The sequence below is a fragment of the Oncorhynchus kisutch genome, linkage group LG19, assembly GCF_002021735.2.
Source record: "Oncorhynchus kisutch isolate 150728-3 linkage group LG19, Okis_V2, whole genome shotgun sequence".
Taxonomy (NCBI): Eukaryota; Metazoa; Chordata; class Actinopteri; order Salmoniformes; family Salmonidae; genus Oncorhynchus; species Oncorhynchus kisutch.
The window spans coordinates 57,593,410-57,617,867 of record NC_034192.2 but is presented as its reverse complement, the minus strand read 5'-3'; the positions used below and the strand labels follow the sequence as shown (position 1 = coordinate 57,617,867).

The window sequence follows — 24,458 nt, the reverse complement described above, 5'->3', positions numbered from 1 at the left end:
GTATCATAATGATACAAAATATTGCATACAATTTCATTGTAATTTGAACAGCAAATACTGTTGTCAATGTGCTGGAACAGGCATTGATTTGAGGAAAGCTACTGTGTGGTGGTAAGGGGTCTTATATAGAAGTGCATGTGAATATGGGCTTCTTGTGTTCCGACGTGCAGCAAATTCATTCCACCATTTTGGAATATTTCTGCAGAAACACCCCCAGTTACTCTCTGGACAGACCCTCTGTCGTTGTTGTTGATGAGGGAGGGATGGGGAGGAATGGGGGGTTTGGGGGGGGGGGAATTTGGCTCAATCTGAAGTTGTTGCATGTCACCTTCCAGGTCTTTTCCAGAGCCTTCTGTTATTTTGTAGTTTTTTTTATTCATTTTACAGTCAAAAGAATATCCAAGGAATGTGCCAGGAAACCCAACAAGAAAATGTGTAGAAAAGGAGGTATGTAAGACAGACAACATGGTGGGACTGAAAGAGAACGAGAGAGGAGAGAGAATGCCTCCTCTCTAAAGCCAGATATCAGCACCTGTCAACCCTCAAATCAAACTGTTAATTGGGATGAGCAGTTGACCTACAGTTCTCATTAACCTGGACGTGTGTGTGTGTGTGCGTGTGTGCGTGCGTGTGTGCGTGTTTGTGCGTGCGTGTGTGCGTGCGTGTTTGTGCGTGCGTGTGTGCGTGCGTGTGTGCGTGCGTGCGTGTGTGCGTGCGTGCGTGTTTGTGCGTGCGTGTGCATGTGTGTGTGTGTGTGTGCATGTGCGTGTGTGCGTGCGTGCGTGCGTGTTTGTGCGTGCGTGTGCATGTGTGTGTGTGTGTGTGCGTGCGTGCGTGTGTGCGTGCGTGTGCATGTGTGTGTGTGTGTGTGTGCATGTGCGTGCGTGCGTGTGTGTGTTAAGAAATAAAGGGGAAGTTGTCAGGAATTCCCCCTGTAACATTAAGTCCCTACAGATTGATTGAATGCTTTGCATGTATTTGTCATCAATAGGTTTGATTTGTATATGAAAGCACTGCATTGTATGTATTTTATTTTACACACAACTTAATTGTTTATCAAAACCAATTCAAACATGACAATGTGGATGGAATTGGTCCAACAAGTCAGTAATTGACTTCCAGGCTAAATCACGACGACAAACAGATCAATTCTTCTGAATGGAAATAACAAGGCTGATTCAATCAGAAGCAGAACTGCCAATTTAAAGTCATGTAACACAAATCAGAGTTAAAGGGGCAATCTGTGATTGGTACATCCTTTTTTTCCGACTTAAATCAAATATATTGTAATTTTTTCTTCTAATCCTGGATTGCCCCTTTAAAGTCATGTAAAACTAAATCAGGGTTGGAATGAGAGGAACTTCAGTCATTTTTGTGTATTCTCTGATCGAACATAAAGAATTAGTGCAAGAATTTGTCAAAGGAGACAAGAAAATAAATAATTTGAGGCTGTTGATTACATCGTCACACAACAGTCGAGGAATGCATTCCAAATGGCACTCTAGTCCCTACATAGTGGACTACAGGGCCAATCGGGTGCCATTTGGGATTTAACAAGTTCTGTCTGGAAATCATAACTCACAACAATCAAATATTCTCCTGCAGAGAGAAAGATGCATCACCGTGTTGAGATAGATTGGATTAGAGTCATTACACCTCTTGGACTTCATACAAACTTTGATATTACTTTCAATACAGCGAATGAATGGATACAAACCATTGTCAATATACTGTAACTATTATTTGCCTTTTACTGCGACAACAGTCAATTCTGTACTGTCATTTCCAGGAGCAACAGGTAAAGTTCATTGTTTTAATCACAGCAAAAAGGCCACGAATCTCATATTTGCCAAAATATGACCTATAAACATTGTCATTATCAGAAACCTTAATATTAAAGCTCATATTGAACCTAAATTTAACGTCTGTTAGTTTAAGCAGTCGGAAATATCAGACACGTTACGTTTGAAGCTCAGCAATTAACCTCGCCTAGTGATCTTGCAGACGCACACACACACACACACACACACACACACACACACACACACACACACACACACACACACACACACACACACACACACACACACACACACACACACACACACACACACACACACACAGTCCTGTTCACTTTAGTAAACCAATTTAGTTTGAGACAGACGGAGCCCCCCCAGGCGTTTCTGAATTAGTCCCAGTAGTAGAATACACACAGAAATATCACTTTAATATTCAACCTGCACTTGGAAACATTTTCAATTATCTTCCTCATGTTTCGTAATGAGGAAATTGTTTATCGTATGTTTGCTATGTTGCTTTTGTGACATATGATTGTGCTGAAGGGGTGACTGTGAATGTGTCTTAAATGGCACCCTATTCCCTATATAGTGCACTACTTTTGATCATGGTCCATAGGGCTCTTGTCAAAAGTAGTGCACTATGTAGGGAACAGGGTGAGATTTGGGACGTGCTTAGTGTGTTCCATGGCCTCTCAGCATCCTCTTCAACACTAGAGCTGTAATTTTCTAGCTCATTGAAATGGAAAGGGTTGCTGGGACAGTTTAAATTGTATTCTGAAATGTTTCATTTGGAATAACTTTGGTCTTCGTTGAAGTTTGTTATCTAATGCATGGATATACAGCATTGATTATTATGTTGGGCTACAGTCTGTTGAAAGCTTCTCGTGATGCGAACTTCTTTCAACTTCAGCAAGTATGTTAATGAAATAATTGGATCTAGTCATGATTCTGCTCTAGAAGGAGTGTAAGGATAGTCACCATCAAATCATGTCATTCCTTTTACAACAATGGGATTCTAGAGTGACATGATAATCCACACAGTACATTCTAGAGTGACATGATAATCCATGCAGTACATTCTAGAATGACATGATAATCCACGCAGTACATTCTAGAGTGACATGATAATCCATGCAGTACATTCTAGAATGACATGATAATCCACGCAGTACATTCTAGAGTGACATGATAATCCATGCAGTACATTCTAGAGTGACATGATAATCCATGCAGTACATTCTAGAATGACATGATAATCCACGCAGTACATTCTAGAGTGACATGATAATCCATGCAGTACATTCTAGAATGACATGATAATCCATGCAGTACATTCTAGAGTGACATGATAATCCACGCAGTACATTCTAGAGTGACATGATAATCCATGCAGTACATTCTAGAATGACATGATAATCCATGCAGTACATTCTAGAGTGACATGATAGTCCACGCAGTACATTCTAGAGTGACATGATAATCCACGCAGTACATTCTAGAGTGACATGATAATCCATGCAGTACATTCTAGAATGACATGATAATCCATGCAGTACATTCTAGAGTGACATGATAGTCCATGTACTACATTTCTACAATAGTACAGTTTCTGTCCCTCCTGTTACTTTCTTAGTAATTGTAGAGTAATATGTGTCAGTTGTGTGTGAAGTTATGGACTCCATTGAAACACCTCTAACAGTTGAACCTTTATATTGGAACAGAGTCATACACCCACCAGGGATCTGTTGGTACAGTATCTACAATCCCTTTAATTATAACAGCTATATTGTGAAGCTCCAATCTCTTCATGAACATGGATCCTCAAGAGGTACACTGATTAATTCTGAGGAAGAAGCGTGGCATTCGGCTTGCGATACAATGGTTGTATGATTGTTGCCAAGCAACAATAAGCAGTCGTGATAGGAGCGCGTCACCCCTTTGTCTTGTTTGTAAGCACTCAATTGAATGATTTCAGGTCCAGTTCAGCATCCCTAGACAATGATGTGAGGAGAAAAGTTCAGGTACCATTACAATGAAAATACATAAAGCTACATACTATATACTGAATGAGCCAAACTATACCAACAGAGAGAAGGCTATAGTATGATGACACTGCTCAACAAGTATAACGACACAAGGCGAGACACCGCTCAACAAGTATAACGACACAAGGCGAGATACTGCTCAAAAGTATAACGACACAAGGCGAGGCACCGCTCAACAAGTATAACGACACAAGGCGAGACACCGCTCAACAAGTATAACGACACAAGGCGAGGCGCCGCTCAACAAGTATAACGACACAAGGCGAGACACCGCTCAACAAGTATAACGACACAAGGCGAGGCAATTATGGGGACATCCCGTGCCCTCCCCATGAGCCTAGACATCACCTCCCCAACATGCTCAGACCCAGCGTAACCCCTCTTCTCTAGGTAGACTCCCATTAGCTCCTCCCACTCCAGGACAGAGTATCTGAGCCATCACCCCTAAAGAAAGGTGGAGCACTAACCTCTGACTTCAAACCAGATTCAGTTTGGATGCATCAATAAAAGTTGACCCACATTGCTCAGACAGGGGAAACTGCTGGGATTGGTGAGGGGGATGGGCCGGAGAAAGACTTGAAGTCCCAGGCTGCAGTAAACTCGCTCTGATAGATTCTCCTATCTTTGAACCAATCTGCTTAATAAGGTCACTAAGCTGACTCGGAGGTGTCCCATTATTACTGAGGACTGGGGATGATGGTACATCAAGAGACAGAGGTGGGATACCGTGTACAGGTTCTTCACAATCGGCATCAGTTTGTAGCGTGTTTCGTTCTGCGTTGTGTACTTTTAATTAGGACGCTGCCACAACTGAACTGGTCTGCTAGTTGAATTATTTTTATTTGCCCTGCACACAAAGAGACAACACACATTATGTTAACCCTTGGTGCAGTCCTAGCTCTCAGGCACCTGCACACAAAGAGACAACGCACATTATGTTAACCCTTGGTGCAGTCCTAGCTTTCAGGCACCTGCACACAAAGAGACAACACACATTATGTTAACCCTTGGTGCAGTCCTAGCTTTCAGGCACCCTGCTAGCTGAAGGTCAGGCAAAAGAGAACAATAAGGGGGTATGGAAATACAGATAACCCGCGAAGGGCCAAACCAAAATATACACAACTTTTACAATCACAAGTATGTACAATATTGATGTGAAAAAGTATATGTACACCAAAGAAAAACATTTATTATTATTATTATCAAAGTATTAACAACGTTATTAACATCCCTTGACCTGGCCTATTTGAATTGGTCCTTGTGTGCAACTTGGTGCATAATCTAGGGGAACAACATCACACTGCTACCTATGCATACTAATAATATGCATATATTAGCATCTGGGACAGAGTAGCAGGCAGTTTACTCAGTTTACCAAGAAGTTAAGGAAATGACAGAACGGACTCCATCCTAGGTTTGAACATGTGCTCCAGTCGATAACGGGGATGTGTTTTTGGAGCCAAGAAAATCCCAAAACAGGAACATGGGGGATAATCAATGATGAGATGCTGTATTGATCAACTGTGATTTCCTGATACCGGCAGATTAACGGGAACAATGCTGTGGGTATCTCTTCCAATGGATCGGCCATCCAGTGCTCGGATGTCCATGAAAACAGAGAGGAGTCACACCCATGTCACACCCTGACCATAGAGAGACCATTTTTATTCTCTATTTTGGTTAAGTCGGGTGTGTCTAGGGTGGGTGATCTAGTGTATTTATATCTATGTTGGCCTGGCATGGTTCCCAATCAGAGGCAGCTGTTTATCGTTGTCTCTGATTGGGGATCATATTTAGGCAGCCATTTCCCCACTGTGTTTTGTGGGATCTTGTTTTGAGTTAGCGCATGTAGCACCTCTGATGTTACGGTTAGTTGTTGGTTTCCTTTTGTTTTTGTAAGTTTCACTAAAATGAAGATGTGGAACTTGGTCTTGGTCCGTCTCTCCACACAGCCGTGACAGTCCATAAAACTCTCATCTGCCCCAGAGTCAATGAGAACCCAGTGAGACTTAGACAGGTCTCCCCACAGCAGGATCACATAAAAAGGAAGTGTGGGTAATGGCTCACAAGAGCACTTATACCTACTAAAGAAATAGGCATCTTAACAGTGCGGGTCCTTCAGCCCCATAGTACAGACAATAGTTGGAGCTCACCCTACGTGAACGTTCCCTAAGCGATAATCTAGCTCTGCCCAGTTGCATAGGTTTAGGAGTAACAGACTCACCCGTTGCATTTGTTTCTCGAGGGAGCTCGGGTGGCTTCAGTTCTTCTCAGAAATGCACACTCCTCGAGGGAGCTCGGGTGGCTTCAGTTCTTCTCAGAAATGCACACTTCTCGAGGGAGCTCGGGTGGCTTCAGTTCGTCTCAGAAATGCACACTTCTCGAGGGAGCTCGGGTGGCTTCAGTTCGTCTCAGAAATGCACACTCCTCAAGGGAGCTCGGGTGGCTTCAGTTCTTCTCAGAAATGCACACTCCTCGAGGGAGCTCGGGTGGCTTCAGTTCTTCTCAGAAATGCACACTTCTCGAGGGAGCTCGGGTGGCGTCAGTTCTTCTCAGAAATGCACACTCCTCGAGGGAGCTCGGGTGGCTTCAGTTCGTCTCAGAAATGCACACTCCGGCGTTCTCATAATCGAGGTCCAATGGTAACTCCCGAGCTGCGAGCTCGTCTTTTATTTCCTCCGACAGTCCGTGAAGGAAGGTATCAAGGCACTCTCGGTGGCCAATGTGTGAAAATCTACAGCGTAGTCTGCCACACTACGGGAGTTCTGATGTACCTTCAGAAGTTTTTGGGACGTCTTTCTCCCGGGCACCAGAGTATCGAATACCTTCCTCACCTCCCCAATGAAATATTCCAGGTTAAGGCAAACGGCAGATTTTTGCTCCCAGACAGCCATCGCCCAGGAGAGCGCCCTTCCGGACATTTGCGTAATTAGATGCGCTATCTTCGATCGATCCGAAGGGAATGAAGATGGCTGAAGCTCAAAATTGAGGGAGCATTGGGAAAGAAACGCCTGCCAGATTCCAGGATCCCCAGCATATCGCTCCGGAGGTGGTAAGCGGGGTTCTCGGGGAGCTGGGGTAGGTTGAACAAACCCACCACTAATAGAGAAGCTACTGAGTGGCTGGGAGGTCTCAGATGTTAACACCTTGAGCCCCAGGTCGTGGTGTTCCGCCAGAGATCAGAACCCCTCCATCAGGTTCTGAAGTAGCTCCTCCTGTCTCTTAATGGTGGCTCCTCCTGTCTCTTAATGGTAGCTCCTCCTGTCTCTTAATGGTGACTCCTCCTGTCTCTTAATGGTGGCTCCTCCTGTCTCTTAATGGTGGCTCCTCCTGTCTCTTAATGGTAGCTCCTCCTGTCTCTTAATGATAGCTCCTCCTGTCTCTTAATGGTGACTCCTCCTGTCTCTTAATGGTAGCTCCTCCTGTCTCTTAATGGTGGATCCTCGTGTCTCTTAATGGTGGCTCCTCCTGTCTCTTAATGGCAGCTTCTCCTGTCTCTTAATGGTGGCTCCTCCTGTCTCTTAATGGTGGCTCCTCCTGTCTCTTAATGGTGGCTCCTCCTGTCTCTTAATGGTAGCTCCTCCTGTCTCTTAATGATAGCTCCTCCTGTCTCTTAATGGTGACTCCTCCTGTCTCTTAATGGTAGCTCCTCCTGTCTCTTAATGGTGTCTCCTCCTGTCTCTTAATGGTGGCTCCTCCTGTCTCTTAATAGTGGCTCCTCCTGTCTCTTATTGGCGGCTTCTCCTGTCTCTTAATGGTGGCTCCTCCTGTCTCTTAATGGCCTGCTCCTCCTGTCTCTTAATGGTGGCTCCTCCTCTCTCTTAATGGCGGCTCCTCCTGTCTCTTAATGGCGGCTCCTCCTGTCTCTTAATGGTGGCTCCTCCTGTCTCTTAATGGTGGCTCCTCCTGTCTCTTAATGGTGGCTCCTCCTGTCTCTTAATGGTGGCTCCTCCTGTCTCTTAATGGTAGCTTCTCCTGTCTCTTAATGGTGGCTCCCAGCAGGGAGACAGAGTGATGGAGCTGGTCCAAGTCTGCTGTGTCAGTCATGGCCGGTTCGTACGATAACGACACAAGGCGAGCCCCAGATGCAGACACGGGAGGCAGATGGTTTGAGCTCTGATATCTATTATAGTTCAATTGGTAGGCAAAAGCCAGGTCGGGGACAGGCAACAGTTCATAACCAGGTCAGAGTCCACAACGGTGCAGGTCTGCAGGCAGGCACGAGGTCAGGGGCAAACAGAATGGTCAGGCAGGCGGGCTCAGAGTCAGGACAGGCAAGGGTCAGAGCCAGGAGGACGAGAAAAAAACTGAGACTGGGAAAAAACAGGAGCTAGGAGAAAACTGCTGGTTGACTTGGCAAACAAGATGAACTGGCACAGACATGAAACACAGGTATAAATACCCAGGGGATAATGGGGAAGATGGGCGACACCTGGAGGGGGTGGAGACAAGCACAAGGACAGGTGAAACAGATCAGGGTGTGTGGCACAAACTGGCACAAACTGTCCATCACTACACACAAAGCATGATATTGTTTTCTTTTTGTTCAGAATCTTCAAGCGCCATTGGAGCTATTTTAAGAAAAGCCGCTGAAACTCCTGCTGTATTATTCAGACTGTGCAGTGACCTGCCTATTATAGACAGAGAAAACCTCACCACCCACTGTGAAGAAAGACCTGTCTGTGTCTTAGCCCAGAATATGAAGAGGAGAGAGATTCATACAGACAGAGATACAGAGTGAAAGAGAGAGAGAGATAGAGAGAGAGAGAGAGAGAGAGAGAGAGAGAGAGAGAGAGAGAGAGAGAGAGATTCATACAGACAGAGATACAGAGTGAAAGAGAGAGAGAGAGAAAGAGAGAACCCAATGAGCACAGACTTCTATTCCACGTTGGGTCAACATAATTTATTTGAAAGGAATTGGAAACAACGTTGATTCAACCAGTGTATGCCCAGTGGGAAGGATTCAAACCGATCAAGAAAAAGACAGAAAGATAAAGAAATAAAAGGAGAGATAAAAGGCATTGGAAAGTGGAGAACTGTACAATACCCTGTCTCTATGTCTCACCAGTCCTGGTCAGACAGACCCAGGGTACAGAGACCACTGTCTCTATGTCTCACCAGTCCTGGTCAGACAGTCCCAGGGTACAGAGACCACTGTCTCTATGTCTCACCAGTCCTGGTCAGACAGCCCCAGGGTACAGAGACCACTGTCTCTATGTCTCACCAGTCCTGGTCAGACAGTCCCAGGGTACAGAGACCACTGTCTCTATGTCCCACCAGTCCTGGTCAGACAGCCCCAGGGTACAGAGACCACTGTCTCTATGTCTCACCAGTCCTGGTCAGACAGTCCCAGGGTACAGAGACCACTGTCTCTATGTCTCACCAGTCCTGGTCAGACAGTCCCAGGGTACAGAGACCACTGTCTCTATGTCTCACCAGTCCTGGTCAGACAGACCCAGGGTACAGAGACCACTGTCTCTATGTCTCACCAGTCCTGGTCAGACAGTCCCAGGGTACAGAGACCACTGTCTCTATGTCTCACCAGTCCTGGTCAGACAGTCCCAGGGTACAGAGACCACTGTCTCTATGTCTCACCAGTCCTGGTCAGACAGCCCCAGGGTACAGAGACCACTGTCTCTATGTCTCACCAGTCCTGATCAGACAGCCCCAGGGTACAGAGACCACTGTCTCTATGTCTCACCAGTCCTGGTCAGACAGTCCCAGGGTACAGAGACCACTGTCTCTATGTCTCACCAGTCCTGGTCAGACAGTCCCAGGGTACAGAGACCACTGTCTCTATGTCTCACCAGTCCTCGTCAGACAGTCCCAGGGTACAGAGACCACTGTCTCTATGTCTCACCAGTCCTGGTCAGACAGTCCCAGGGTACAGAGACCACTGTCTCTATGTCTCACCAGTCCTGGTCAGACAGTCCCAGGGTACAGAGACCACTGTCTCTATGTCTCACCAGTCCTGATCAGACAGCCCCAGGGTACAGAGACCACTGTCTCTATGTCTCACCAGTCCTGGTCAGACAGCCCCAGGGTACAGAGACCACTGTCTCTATGTCTCACCAGTCCTGGTCAGACAGCCCCAGGGTACAGAGACCACTGTCTCTATGTCTCACCAGTCCTGGTCAGACAGTCCCAGGGTACAGAGACCACTGTCTCTATGTCTCACCAGTCCTGGTCAGACAGTCCCAGGGTACAGAGACCACTGTCTCTATGTCTCACCAGTCCTGGTCAGACAGTCCCAGGGTACAGAGACCACTGTCTCCATGTCCCACCAGTCCTGATCAGACAGTCCCAGGGTACAGAGACCACTGTCTCTATGTCTCACCAGTCCTGGTCAGACAGTCCCAGGGTACAGAGACCACTGTCTCTATGTCTCACCAGTCCTGGTCAGACAGTCCCAGGGTACAGAGACCACTGTCTCTATGTCCCACCAGTCCTGGTCAGACAGCCCCAGGGTACAGAGACCACTGTCTCTATGTCTCACCAGTCCTGGTCAGACAGACCCAGGGTACAGAGACCACTGTCTCTATGTCTCACCAGTCCTGGTCAGACTGCCCCAGGGTACAGAGACCACTGTCTCTATGTCTCACCAGTCCTGGTCAGACAGTCCCAGGGTACAGAGACCACTGTCTCTATGTCTCACCAATCCTGGTCAGACAGTCCCAGGGTACAGAGACCACTGTCTCTATGTCTCACCAGTCCTGGTCAGACAGTCCCAGGGTACAGAGACCACTGTCTCTATGTCCCACCAGTCCTGGTCAGACAGCCCCAGGGTACAGAGACCACTGTCTCTATGTCTCACCAGTCCTGGTCAGACAGACCCAGGGTACAGAGACCACTGTCTCTATGTCTCACCAGTCCTGGTCAGACAGCCCCAGGGTACAGAGACCACTGTCTCTATGTCTCACCAGTCCTGATCAGACAGTCCCAGGGTACAGAGACCACTGTCTCTATGTCCCACCAGTCCTGGTCAGACAGCCCCAGGGTACAGAGACCACTGTCTCTATGTCTCACCAGTCCTGGTCAGACAGACCCAGGGTACAGAGACCACTGTCTCTATGTCTCACCAGTCCTGGTCAGACAGCCCCAGGGCACAGAGACCACTGTCTCTATGTCTCACCAGTCCTGGTCAGACAGACCCAGGGTACAGAGACCACTGTCTCTATGTCTCACCAGTCCTGGTCAGACAGTCCCAGGGTACAGAGACCACTGTCTCTATGTCCCACCAGTCCTGGTCAGACAGCCCCAGGGTACAGAGACCACTGTCTCTATGTCTCACCAGTCCTGGTCAGACAGACCCAGGGTACAGAGACCACTGTCTCTATGTCTCACCAGTCCTGGTCAGACAGCCCCAGGGTACAGAGACCACTGTCTCTATGTCTCACCAGTCCTGATCAGACAGCCCCAGGGTACAGAGACCACTGTCTCTATGTCTCACCAGTCCTGGTCAGACAGTCCCAGGGTACAGAGACCACTGTCTCTATGTCTCACCAGTCCTGGTCAGACAGTCCCAGGGTACAGAGACCACTGTCTCTATGTCTCACCAGCCCTGGTCAGACAGCCCCAGGGTACAGAGACCACTGTCTCTATGTCTCACCAGTCCTGGTCAGACAGACCCAGGGTACAGAGACCACTGTCTCTATGTCTCACCAGTCCTGGTCAGACAGCCCCAGGGTACAGAGACCACTGTCTCTATGTCTCACCAGTCCTGGTCAGACAGTCCCAGGGTACAGAGACCACTGTCTCTATGTCTCACCAGTCCTGGTCAGACAGTCCCAGGGTACAGAGACCACTGTCTCTATGTCTCACCAGTCCTGGTCAGACAGTCCCAGGGTACAGAGACCACTGTCTCTATGTCTCACCAGTCCTGGTCAGACAGCCCCAGGGTACAGAGACCACTGTCTCTATGTCTCACCAGTCCTGGTCAGACAGTCCCAGGGTACAGAGACCACTGTCTCTATGTCTCACCAGTCCTGGTCAGACAGTCCCAGGGTACAGAGACCACTGTCTCTATGTCTCACCAGTCCTGGTCAGACAGTCCCAGGGTACAGAGACCACTGTCTCTATGTCCCACCAGTCCTGGTCAGACAGCCCCAGGGTACAGAGACCACTGTCTCTATGTCTCACCAGTCCTGGTCAGACAGACCCAGGGTACAGAGACCACTGTCTCTATGTCTCACCAGTCCTGGTCAGACAGCCCCAGGGTACAGAGACCACTGTCTCTATGTCTCACCAGTCCTGGTCAGACAGTCCCAGGGTACAGAGACCACTGTCTCTATGTCTCACCAGTCCTGGTCAGACAGTCCCAGGGTACAGAGACCACTGTCTCTATGTCTCACCAGTCCTGGTCAGACAGCCCCAGGGTACAGAGACCACTGTCTCTATGTCTCACCAGTCCTGGTCAGACAGTCCCAGGGTACAGAGACCACTGTCTCTATGTCTCACCAGTCCTGGTCAGACAGTCCCAGGGTACAGAGACCACTGTCTCTATGTCTCACCAGTCCTGGTCAGACAGTCCCAGGGTACAGAGACCACTGTCTCTATGTCCCACCAGTCCTGGTCAGACAGCCCCAGGGTACAGAGACCACTGTCTCTATGTCTCACCAGTCCTGGTCAGACAGACCCAGGGTACAGAGACCACTGTCTCTATGTCTCACCAGTCCTGGTCAGACAGCCCCAGGGTACAGAGACCACTGTCTCTATGTCTCACCAGTCCTGGTCAGACAGTCCCAGGGTACAGAGACCACTGTCTCTATGTCTCACCAGTCCTGGTCAGACAGTCCCAGGGTACAGAGACCACTGTCTCTATGTCCCACCAGTCCTGGTCAGACAGCCCCAGGGTACAGAGACCACTGTCTCTATGTCTCACCAATCCTGGTCAGACAGACCCAGGGTACAGAGACCACTGTCTCTATGTCTCACCAGTCCTGGTCAGACAGTCCCAGGGTACAGAGACCACTGTCTCTATGTCTCACGAGTCCTGGTCAGACAGCCCCAGGGTACAGAGACCACTGTCTCTATGTCTCACCAGTCCTGGTCAGACAGCCCCAGGGTAGAGAGACCACTGTCTCTATGTCTCACCAGTCCTGGTCAGACAGCCCCAGGGTACAGAGACCACTGTCTCTATGTCTCACCAGTCCTGGTCAGACAGACCCAGGGTACAGAGACCACTGTCTCTATGTCTCTCAATTCCTGGTCAGACAGTCCCAGGGTACAGAGACCACTGTCTCTATGTCTCACCAGTCCTGATCAGACAGTCCCAGGGTACAGAGACCACTGTCTCCATGTCTCACAAGTCCTGGTCAGACAGCCCCAGGGTACAGAGACCACTGTCTCTATGTCTCACAAGTCCTGGTCAGACAGTCCCAGGGTACAGAGACCACTGTCTCTATGTCTCACAAGTCCTGGTCAGACAGTCCCAGGGTACAGAGACCACTGTCTCTATGTCTCACCAGTCCTGGTCAGACAGTCCCAGGGTATAGAGACCACTGTCTCTATGTCCCACCAGTCCTGATCAGACAGCCCCAGGGTACAGAGACCACTGTCTCTATGTCTCACAAGTCCTGGTCAGACAGTCCCAGGGTACAGAGACCACTGTCTCTATGTCTCACAAGTCCTGGTCAGACAGTCCCAGGGTACAGAGACCACTGTCTCTATGTCTCACCAGTCCTGATTAGACAGTCCCAGGGTACAGAGACCACTGTCTCTATGTCTCACCAGTCCTGGTCAGACAGCCCCAGGGTACTGAGACCACTGTCTCTATGTCTCACCAGTCCTGGTCAGACAGTCCCAGGGTACAGATACCACTGTCTCTATGTCTCACCAGTCCTGGTCAGACAGTCCCAGGGTACAGAGACCACTGTCTCTATGTCTCACCAGTCCTGATCAGACAGCCCCAGGGTACAGAGACCACTGTCTCTATGTCTCACCAGTCCTGGTCAGACAGTCCCAGGGTACAGAGACCACTGTCTCTATGTCTCACCAGTCCTGGTCAGACAGCCCCAGGGTACAGAGACCACTGTCTCTATGTCTCACCAGTCCTGGTCAGACAGCCCCAGGGTACAGAGACCACTGTCTCTATGTCTCACCAGTCCTGATCAGACAGCCCCAGGGTACAGAGACCACTGTCTCTATGTCCCACCAGTCCTGATCAGACAGTCCCAGGGTACAGAGACCACTGTCTCTATGTCCCACCAGTCCTGATGAGACAGTCCCAGGGTACAGAGACCACTGTCTCTATGTCCCACCAGTCCTGGTCAGACAGCCCCAGGGTACAGAGACCACTGTCTCTATGTCCCACCAGTCCTGATCAGACAGTCCCAGGGTACAGAGACCACTGTCTCTATGTCTCACCAGTCCTGGTCAGACAGTCCCAGGGTACAGAGACCACTGTCTCTATGTCTCACCAGTCCTGGTCAGACAGCCCCAGGGTACAGAGACCACTGTCTCCATGTCCCACCAGTCCTGATCAGACAGTCCCAGGGTACAGAGACCACTATCTCTATGTCTCACCAGTCCTGATCAGACAGCCCCAGGGTACAGAGACCACTGTCTCTATTTCTCACCAGTCCTGATCAGACAGTCCCAGGGTACAGAGACCACTGTCTCTATGTCTCACCAGTCCTGATCAGACAGTCCCAGGGTACAGAGACCACTGTCTCTATGTCTCACCAGTCCTGATCAGACAGCCCCAGGGTACAGAGACCACTGTCTCTATGTCCCACCAGTCCTAATCAGACAGCCCCAGGGTACAGAGACCACTGTCTCTATGTCTCACCAGTCCTGATCAGACAGTCCCAGGGTACAGAGACCACTGTCTCTATGTCTCACCAGTCCTGATCAGACAGTCCCAGGGTACAGAGACCACTGTCTCTATGTCTCACCAGTCCTGGTCAGACAGCCCCAGGGTACAGAGACCACTGTCTCTATGTCCCACCAGTCCTGGTCAGACAGCCCCAGGGTACAGAGACCACTGTCTCTATGTCTCACCAGTCCTGATCAGACAGCCCCAGGGTACAGCGACCACTGTCTATGTCTCACCAGTCCTGATCAGACAGCCCCAGGGTACAGAGACCACTGTCTATGTCTCACCAGTCCTGATCAGACAGCCCCAGGGTACAGAGACCACTGTCTATGTCTCACCAGTCCTGATCAGACAGCCCCAGGGTACAGAGACCACTATCTCTATGTCTCACCAGTCCTGATCAGACAGCCCCAGGGTACAGAGACCACTGTCTCTATGTCTCACAAGTCCTGGTCAGACAGTCCCAGGGTACAGAGACCACTGTCTCTATGTCTCACAAGTCCTGGTCAGACAGTCCCAGGGTACAGAGACCACTGTCTCTATGTCTCACAAGTCCTGGTCAGACAGTCCCAGGGTACAGAGACCACTGTCTCTATGTCTCACCAGTCCTGGTCAGACAGTCCCAGGGTATAGAGACCACTGTCTCTATGTCCCACCAGTCCTGATCAGACAGCCCCAGGGTACAGAGACCACTGTCTCTATGTCTCACAAGTCCTGGTCAGACAGTCCCAGGGTACAGAGACCACTGTCTCTATGTCTCACAAGTCCTGGTCAGACAGTCCCAGGGTACAGAGACCACTGTCTCTATGTCTCACCAGTCCTGATTAGACAGTCCCAGGGTACAGAGACCACTGTCTCTATGTCTCACCAGTCCTGGTCAGACAGCCCCAGGGTACTGAGACCACTGTCTCTATGTCTCACCAGTCCTGGTCAGACAGTCCCAGGGTACAGATACCACTGTCTCTATGTCTCACCAGTCCTGGTCAGACAGTCCCAGGGTACAGAGACCACTGTCTCTATGTCTCACCAGTCCTGATCAGACAGCCCCAGGGTACAGAGACCACTGTCTCTATGTCTCACCAGTCCTGGTCAGACAGTCCCAGGGTACAGAGACCACTGTCTCTATGTCTCACCAGTCCTGGTCAGACAGCCCCAGGGTACAGAGACCACTGTCTCTATGTCTCACCAGTCCTGGTCAGACAGCCCCAGGGTACAGAGACCACTGTCTCTATGTCTCACCAGTCCTGATCAGACAGCCCCAGGGTACAGAGACCACTGTCTCTATGTCCCACCAGTCCTGATCAGACAGTCCCAGGGTACAGAGACCACTGTCTCTATGTCCCACCAGTCCTGATGAGACAGTCCCAGGGTACAGAGACCACTGTCTCTATGTCCCACCAGTCCTGGTCAGACAGCCCCAGGGTACAGAGACCACTGTCTCTATGTCCCACCAGTCCTGATCAGACAGTCCCAGGGTACAGAGACCACTGTCTCTATGTCTCACCAGTCCTGGTCAGACAGTCCCAGGGTACAGAGACCACTGTCTCTATGTCTCACCAGTCCTGGTCAGACAGCCCCAGGGTACAGAGACCACTGTCTCCATGTCCCACCAGTCCTGATCAGACAGTCCCAGGGTACAGAGACCACTATCTCTATGTCTCACCAGTCCTGATCAGACAGCCCCAGGGTACAGAGACCACTGTCTCTATTTCTCACCAGTCCTGATCAGACAGTCCCAGGGTACAGAGACCACTGTCTCTATGTCTCACCAGTCCTGATCAGACAGTCCCAGGGTACAGAGACCACTGTCTCTATGTCTCACCAGTCCTGATCAGACAGCCCCAGGGTACAGAGACCACTGTCTCTATGTCCCACCAGTCCTAATCAGACAGCCCCAGGGTACAGAGACCACTGTCTCTATGTCTCACCAGTCCTGATCAGACAGTCCCAGGGTACAGAGACCACTGTCTCTATGTCTCACCAGTCCTGATCAGACAGTCCCAGGGTACAGAGACCACTGTCTCTATGTCTCACCAGTCCTGGTCAGACAGCCCCAGGGTACAGAGACCACTGTCTCTATGTCCCACCAGTCCTGGTCAGACAGCCCCAGGGTACAGAGACCACTGTCTCTATGTCTCACCAGTCCTGATCAGACAGCCCCAGGGTACAGCGACCACTGTCTATGTCTCACCAGTCCTGATCAGACAGCCCCAGGGTACAGAGACCACTGTCTATGTCTCACCAGTCCTGATCAGACAGCCCCAGGGTACAGAGACCACTGTCTATGTCTCACCAGTCCTGATCAGACAGCCCCAGGGTACAGAGACCACTATCTCTATGTCTCACCAGTCCTGATCAGACAGCCCCAGGGTACAGAGACCACTGTCTCTATGTCTCACAAGTCCTGGTCAGACAGTCCCAGGGTACAGAGACCACTGTCTCTATGTCTCACAAGTCCTGGTCAGACAGTCCCAGGGTACAGAGACCACTGTCTCTATGTCTCACCAGTCCTGGTCAGACAGTCCCAGGGTATAGAGACCACTGTCTCTATGTCCCACCAGTCCTGATCAGACAGCCCCAGGGTACAGAGACCACTATCTCTATGTCTCACAAGTCCTGGTCAGACAGTCCCAGGGTACAGAGACCACTGTCTCTATGTCTCACAAGTCCTGGTCAGACAGTCCCAGGGTACAGAGACCACTGTCTCTATGTCTCACCAGTCCTGATTAGACAGTCCCAGGGTACAGAGACCACTGTCTCCATGTCTCACAAGTCCTGGTCAGACAGCCCCAGGGTACAGAGACCACTGTCTCTATGTCTCACAAGTCCTGGTCAGACAGTCCCAGGGTACAGAGACCACTGTCTCTATGTCTCACAAGTCCTGGTCAGACAGTCCCAGGGTACAGAGACCAGTGTCTCTATGTCTCACAAGTCCTGGTCAGACAGTCCCAGGGTACAGAGACCACTGTCTCTATGTCTCACCAGTCCTGGTCAGACAGTCCCAGGGTACAGAGACCACTGTCTCTATGTCTCACCAGTCCTGGTCAGACAGCCCCAGGGTACAGAGACCACTGTCTCTATGTCTCACCAGTCCTGGTCAGACAGTCCCAGGGTACAGAGACCACTGTCTCTATGTCTCACCAGTCCTGGTCAGACAGTCCCAGGGTACAGAGACCACTGTCTCTATGTCTCACCAGTCCTGATCAGACAGCCCCAGGGTACAGAGACCACTGTCTCTATGTCTCACCAGTCCTGGTCAGACAGTCCCAGGGTACAGAGACCACTGTCTCTATGTCTCACCAGTCCTGGTCAGACAGCCCCAGGGTACAGAGACCACTGTCTCTATGTCTCACCAGTCCTGGTCAGACAGCCCCAGGGTACAGAGACCACTGTCTCTATGTCTCACCAGTCCTGATCAGACAGCCCCAGGGTACAGAGACCACTGTCTCTATGTCCCACCAGTCCTGATCAGACAGTCCCAGGGTACAGAGACCACTGTCTCTATGTCCCACCAGTCCTGATCAGACAGCCCCAGGGTACAGCGACCACTGTCTATGTCTCACCAGTCCTGATCAGACAGCCCCAGGGTACAGAGACCACTGTCTATGTCTCACCAGTCCTGATCAGACAGCCCCAGGGTACAGAGACCACTATCTCTATGTCTCACCAGTCCTGATCAGACAGCCCCAGGGTACAGAGACCACTGTCTCTATGCCCCACCAGTCCTGATCAGACAGCCCCAGGGTACAGAGACCACTGTCTCTATGTCCCACCAGTCCTGGTCAGACAGACCCAGGGTACAGAGACCACTATGTCTCACCAGACGAGGACACTGTCTCTATGTCTCACCAGACGAGGACACTGTCTCTATGTCCCACCAGACGAGGACACTGTCTCTATGTCTCACCAGACGAGGACACTATCTCTATGTCTCACCAGACGAGGACACTGTTTCTATGTCCCACTAGACGAGGACACTGTCTCTATGTCCCACCAGACGAGGACACTGTCACTATGTCTCACCAGACGAGGACACTATCTCTATGTCCCACCAGACGAGGACACTGTCACTATGTCTCACCAGACGAGGACACTGTCACTATGTCTCACCAGACGAGGACACTGACCAGCCAACAGTCTAGTTATACAGATATAAGTGTTGATAATCCACATCTCTGTGAAACATTTAGAGAGAGGTTTTAAAACATATCCTTGATCCATCACAATGGGCTGAAGAAAGCTTCTACAAAGGTGTAGACCAAGGAGAGTCAGAAGTGGCTGAATAGAGCATGTTTGTCATGCTTCAGTAACTTGCGGTGACCAGGGCGTCATCGAGCGTTGACCATAAAACAGATGACCTTCCTTAGTTTTTCCACCGCTGGCTGCTGCACTGTAATGTCCCAGCCAGGCAGGTATGGGCTAAGGTCATGTAGACTGTAGTGTCCCAGCCAGGCAGGTATGGGCTAAGGTCATGTAGACTGTAGTGTCCCAGCCAGGCAGGTTAATGTCCCGGCCAGGCAGGTATGGGCTAAGGTCATGTAGACTGTAGTGTCCCAGCCAGGCAGGTTAATGTCCCGGCCAGGCAGGTATGGGCTAAGGTCATGTAGACTGTAATGTCCCAGCCAGGCAGGTATGGGCTAAGGTCATGTAGACTGTAGTGTCCCAGCCAGGCAGGTATGGGCTAAGGTCAAGTAGACTGTAATGTCCCAGCCAGGTAGGTATGGGCTAAGGTCATGTAGACTGTAGTGTCCCAGCCAGGCAGGTATGGGCTAAGGTCATGTAGACTGTAGTGTCCCAGCCAGGCAGGTATGGGCTAAGGTCATGTAGACTGTAGTGTCCCAGCCAGGCAGGTTAATGTCCCGGCCAGGCAGGTATGGGCTAAGGTCATGTAGACTGTAGTGTCCCAGCCAGGCAGGTTAATGTCCCGGCCAGGCAGGTATGGGCTAAGGTCATGTAGACTGTAATGTCCCAGCCAGGCAGGTATGGGCTAAGGTCATGTAGACTGTAGTGTCCCAGCCAGGCAGGTATGGGCTAAGGTCAAGTAGACTGTAATGTCCCAGCCAGGTAGGTATGGGCTAAGGTCATGTAGACTGTAGTGTCCCAGCCAGGCAGGTATGGGCTAAGGTCATGTAGACTGTAATGTCCCGGCCAGGTAGGTATGGGCTAAGGTCATGTAGACCGTAATGTCCCAGCCAGGCAGGTATGGGCTAAGGTCATGTAGACTGTAATGTCCCAGCCAGGCAGGTATGGGCTAAGGTCATGTAGACTGTAGTGTCCCAGCCAGGCAGGTATGGGCTAAGGTCATGTAGACTGTAATGTCCCAGCCAGGCAGGTATGGGCTAAGGTTATGTAGACTGTAATGTCCCAGCCAGGCAGGTATGGGCTAAGGTCATGTAGACTGTAATGTCCCAGCCAGGCAGGTATGGGCTAAGGTCATGTAGACTGTAATGTCCCAGCCAGGCAGGTATGGGCTAAGGTCATGTGGACTGTAATGTCCCAGCCAGGCAGGTATGGGCTAAGGTCATGTAGACTGTAATGTCCCAGCCAGGCAGGTATGGGCTAAGGTCATGTAGACTGTAATGTCCCAGCCAGGCACGTATGGGCTAAGGTCATGTAGACTGTAATATCCCAGCCAGGCAGGTATTGGCTAAGGTCATGTAGACTGTAATGTCCCAGCCAGACAGGTATGGGCTAAGGTCATGTAGACTGTAATGTCCCAGCCAGGCAGGTATGGGCTAAGGTCATGTAGACTGTAATGTCCCAGCCAGGCAGGTATGGGCTAAGGTCATGTGGACTGTAATGTCCCGGCCAGGCAGGTTAATGTCCCGGCCAGGCAGGTATGGGCTAAGGTCATGTGGACTGTAATGTCCCAGCCAGGCAGGTATGGGCTAAGGTCATGTAGACTGTAATGTCCCGGCCAGGCAGGTATGGGCTAAGGTCATGTAGACTGTAATGTCCCAGCCAGGCAGGTATGGGCTAAGGTCATGTGGAGTAGGCTGAACATGCAACATCAGCATTTGAGCTACAGAGTGTGTGTGTGTGTGTGTGTGTGTGTGTGTGTGTGTGTGTGTGTGTGTGTGTGTGTGTGTGTGTGTGTGTGTGTGTGTGTGTGTGTGTGTGTGTGTGTGTGTGTGTGTGTGTGTGTGTGTACGTGTGTGTTTGCAGTGTGTGTGTGCTCTCTGACAGCATACAAATCAGTAGCCATACATTAGTATTAATATTAATTATATATAGCCTCAGAGAGAGAGAGATAGAGCCCTCTCATCTTCTCTCTCCCTGTCAGGGTAACTGAACCGAGGAGAGGTTTAATGAGGGGCAGAGACAACTATCCATGGCGTCATTCAACTCATCTATTCCCTGCTCGACTGACCGAAGGGCGGGCGGACGGACGGGCGGACGGACAGACAGGTTGACTTTGCTTTGTAATTTCAGACAGACAGACAGACAGACAGACAGACAGACAGACAGACAGACAGACAGACAGACAGACAGACAGACAGACAGACAGACAGGTTGACTTTGCTTTGTGATTTCGGACAGACCCTGATGAGGGTTACACTGAGAAAGACGTGAACTTTAACAGACATCTATTAAGACCCAAGGCGCCTTTTGATGAGGTCATCACTGTGATTGTGTGAGTATAATCAGGAAGTTTAAACCTATGTTATTTGTATATCCTCTGGTGCTGTGTTCATCTCCAATGACAACTCATTCCCCTATATGGTGCTCTGCCACTAGCTGTTTATGTCCTCATTATAAAGGTGCAGTTAAATGCAGTTCCTACGTGAGTAGCCAGCAGTGCAGGTGAGCTCTGAAATAGATCTGCCATGGAGTTAACTGTTCTCCAGACGGTGTCAGAGATGACTGAGAGGCATACAGGGCACATTAGCCTCTCTGCCCTTTGAGTTTAACCTCCTTCATCAGACAGGTTGAGACAAGTGGAGAGAAAAATCATTTTCAAGTCCTGTTCTTGATTGTCGGGCCACTCGACTGCCATTCCCATGCAGATGCTCTTACTGACAGCTCGGCCTTGTAACAGTGCTGCCATTCCCATGCAGATGCTCTGACTGACAGCTCGGCCTTGTAACAGTGCTGCCATTCCCATGCAGATGCTCTGACTGACAGCTCGGCCTTGTAACAGTGCTGCCATTCCCATGCAGATGCTCTTACTGACAGCTCGGCCTTGTAACAGTGCTGCCATTCCCATGCAGATGCTCTGACTGACAGCTCGGCCTTGTAACAGTGCTGCCATTCCCATGCAGATGCTCTGACTGACAGCTCGGCCTTGTAACAGTGCTGCCATTCCCATGCAGATGCTCTGACTGACAGCTCGGCCTTGTAACAGTGCTGCCATTCCCATGCAGATGCTCTGACTGACAGCTCGGCCTTGTAACAGTGCTGCCATTCCCATGCAGATGCTCTTACTGACAGCTCGGCCTTGTAACAGTGCTGCCATTCCCATGCAGATGCTCTGACTGACAGCTCGGCCTTGTAACAGTGCTGCCATTCCCATGCAGATGCTCTGACTGACAGCTCGGCCTTGTAACAGTGCTGCCATTCCCATGCAGATGCTCTGACTGACAGCTCGGCCTTGTAACAGTGCTGCTATTCCCATGCAGATGCTCTGACTGACAGCTCGGCCTTGTAACAGTGCTGCCATTCCCATGCAGATGCTCTGACTGACAGCTCGGCCTTGTAACAGTGCTGCCATTCCCATGCAGATGCTCTGACTGACAGCTCTGCCTTGTAACAGTGCTGCCATTCCCATGCAGATGCTCTTACTGACAGCTCGGCCTTGTAACAGTGCTGCCATTCTCTAGCTGATTGCCGTTAGAGGCCTCAAACCTGTCACTAGATTATCCCAGTCACACAGAGAGAGAAATGGAGAGAGAGATAGAGAGAGGGAGTGAAGGAGAGAGAGAGGGAGTGAAGGAGAGAGAGAGGGAGTGAAGGAGAGAGCGAGAGGGAGTGAAGGAGAACGAGAGGGAGTAAAGGAGAACGAGAGGGAGTGAAGGAGAACGAGAGGGAGTGAAGGAGAGAGAGAGGGAGTGAAGGAGAGAGAGGGAGTGAAGGAGAGAGAGGGAGTGAAGGAGAGAGAGAGGGAGTGAAGGACAGAGAGAGGGAGTGAAGGAGAGAGAGAGAGGGAGTGAAGGAGGGAGAGATGGAGTGAAGGAGAGAGAGAGAGGGAGTGAAGGAGGGAGAGATGGAGTGAAGGAGAGAGAGAGAGGGAGTGAAGGAGAGAGAGAGGGAGTGAAGGAGAGAGAGGGAGTGAAGGAGGGAGAGATGGAGTGAAGGAGAGAGAGAGAGGGAGTGAAGGAGGGAGAGATGGAGTGAAGGAGAGAGAGAGAGGGAGTGAAGGAGAGAGAGAGGGAGTGAAGGAGAGAGAGGGAGTGAAGGAGAGAGAGGGAGTGAAGGAGAGAGAGAGGGAGTGAAGGAGAGAGAGAGAGGGAGTGAAGGAGGGAGAGATGGAGTGAAGGAGAGAGAGAGAGGGAGTGAAGGAGAGAGAGGGAGCATTTTTTTATAATAATTCTTTATTGTTTATTTCACTTTTGTTTATTATCTATTTCACTTGCTTTGACAATGTACACATATGTTTCCCATGCCAATAAAGCCCTGAAATTGAAATTGAATTGAATTGAGAGAAAGAGAGAGAAGGCCACTGACCTGGGTTTGCCACAGAGCTATGAAAACTACAAAAGAGGCCCAATCCCCATTAGACTTTGTCTGGGGCATGGCCGACAGTAACTCAGCGTGATAATCCCTTTGGCTGGCCCACTCACACTCAACCCTGCTTGGAGAGAGAGAGGGGGGTGGTAGGTGTAGAGAGAGGGGGAGGTAGAAGAGATATATATATATATTCAGAGAGAGAGATAGATAGATAGATGGGGGAGGGAGCAATGGGGGGACAGAGAGAGAGAGAGGGAGAGAGAGGGAGAGAGAGGGAGAGAGAGAGAGCGAGAGAGAGAGGGAGAGAGAGAGAGAGAGAGAGAGAGAGAGAGAGAGGGGGAGAGAGAGAGAGGGGGGTGAGGGAGAGAGAGAGAGAGAGATATATTGTATAGGGAAGAGGATGTCCCTGTCCCCTCTCCTCTGGTCTGATGAGGTTGTATAGGGGAGTGGATGTCCCCTCTCCCCTGGTCTGATGAGGTTGTATAGGGGAGAGAATGTCCCCTCTCACCTGGTCTGATGAGGTTGTATAGGGGAGAGGATGTCCCCTCTCCCCTGGTCTGATGAGGTTGTATAGGGGAGAGGATGTCCCCTCTCCCCTGGTCTGATGAGGTTGTATAGGGGAGATGATGTCCCCTCTCCCCTGGTCTGATGAGGTTGTATAGGGGGGGTTGTATAGGGGAACGGATGTCCCCTCTCCCCTGGTCTGATGAGGTTGTATAGGGGGGGTTGTATAGGGGAACGGATGTCCCCTCTCCCCTGGTCTGATGAGGTTGTATAGGGAAGAGGATGTCCCTGTCCCCTCTCCTCTGGTCTGATGAGGTTGTATAGGGGAGAGGATGTCCCCTCTCCCCTGGTCTGATGAGGTTGTATAGGAGAGAGGATGTCCCCTCTCCCCTGGTCTGATGAGGTTGTATAGGGGAGAGGATGTTCCCTCTCCCCTGTTCTGATGAGGTTGTATAGGGGAGAGGATGTCCCCTCTCCCCTGTTCTGATGAGGTTGTATAGGGGAGAGGATTTCTTTTCCAATGGCAGTCTCCCAAATGGCAACCTATTCCCTACATAGTACACTACTTTTACCAGAGTCCAATGGGCCATGGTCAGCCTGTGAGCTCTAGCCTCAGGAATCATACCA

General features: G+C 50.3%; 1 protein-coding gene across 3 annotated transcripts in view; it reads left to right on the top strand.

Annotated features, from left to right (window-relative positions):
• LOC109910205 (neuroligin-3) overlaps window positions 1–24,458 on the top strand; it is a 472,163-nt gene that overhangs the window by 187,554 nt on the left and 260,151 nt on the right. Inside the window, exon 3 of one of the 3 annotated variants that reach the window (XM_031797643.1) lies at window positions 388–447. The exons of the other annotated variants lie outside the window; for them this stretch is intronic. Coding sequence (XP_031653503.1) covers window positions 388–447 — 60 coding nt within the window. The remainder of the gene's footprint in view (window positions 1–387; window positions 448–24,458) is intronic. 3 annotated transcript variants of the gene reach the window in all.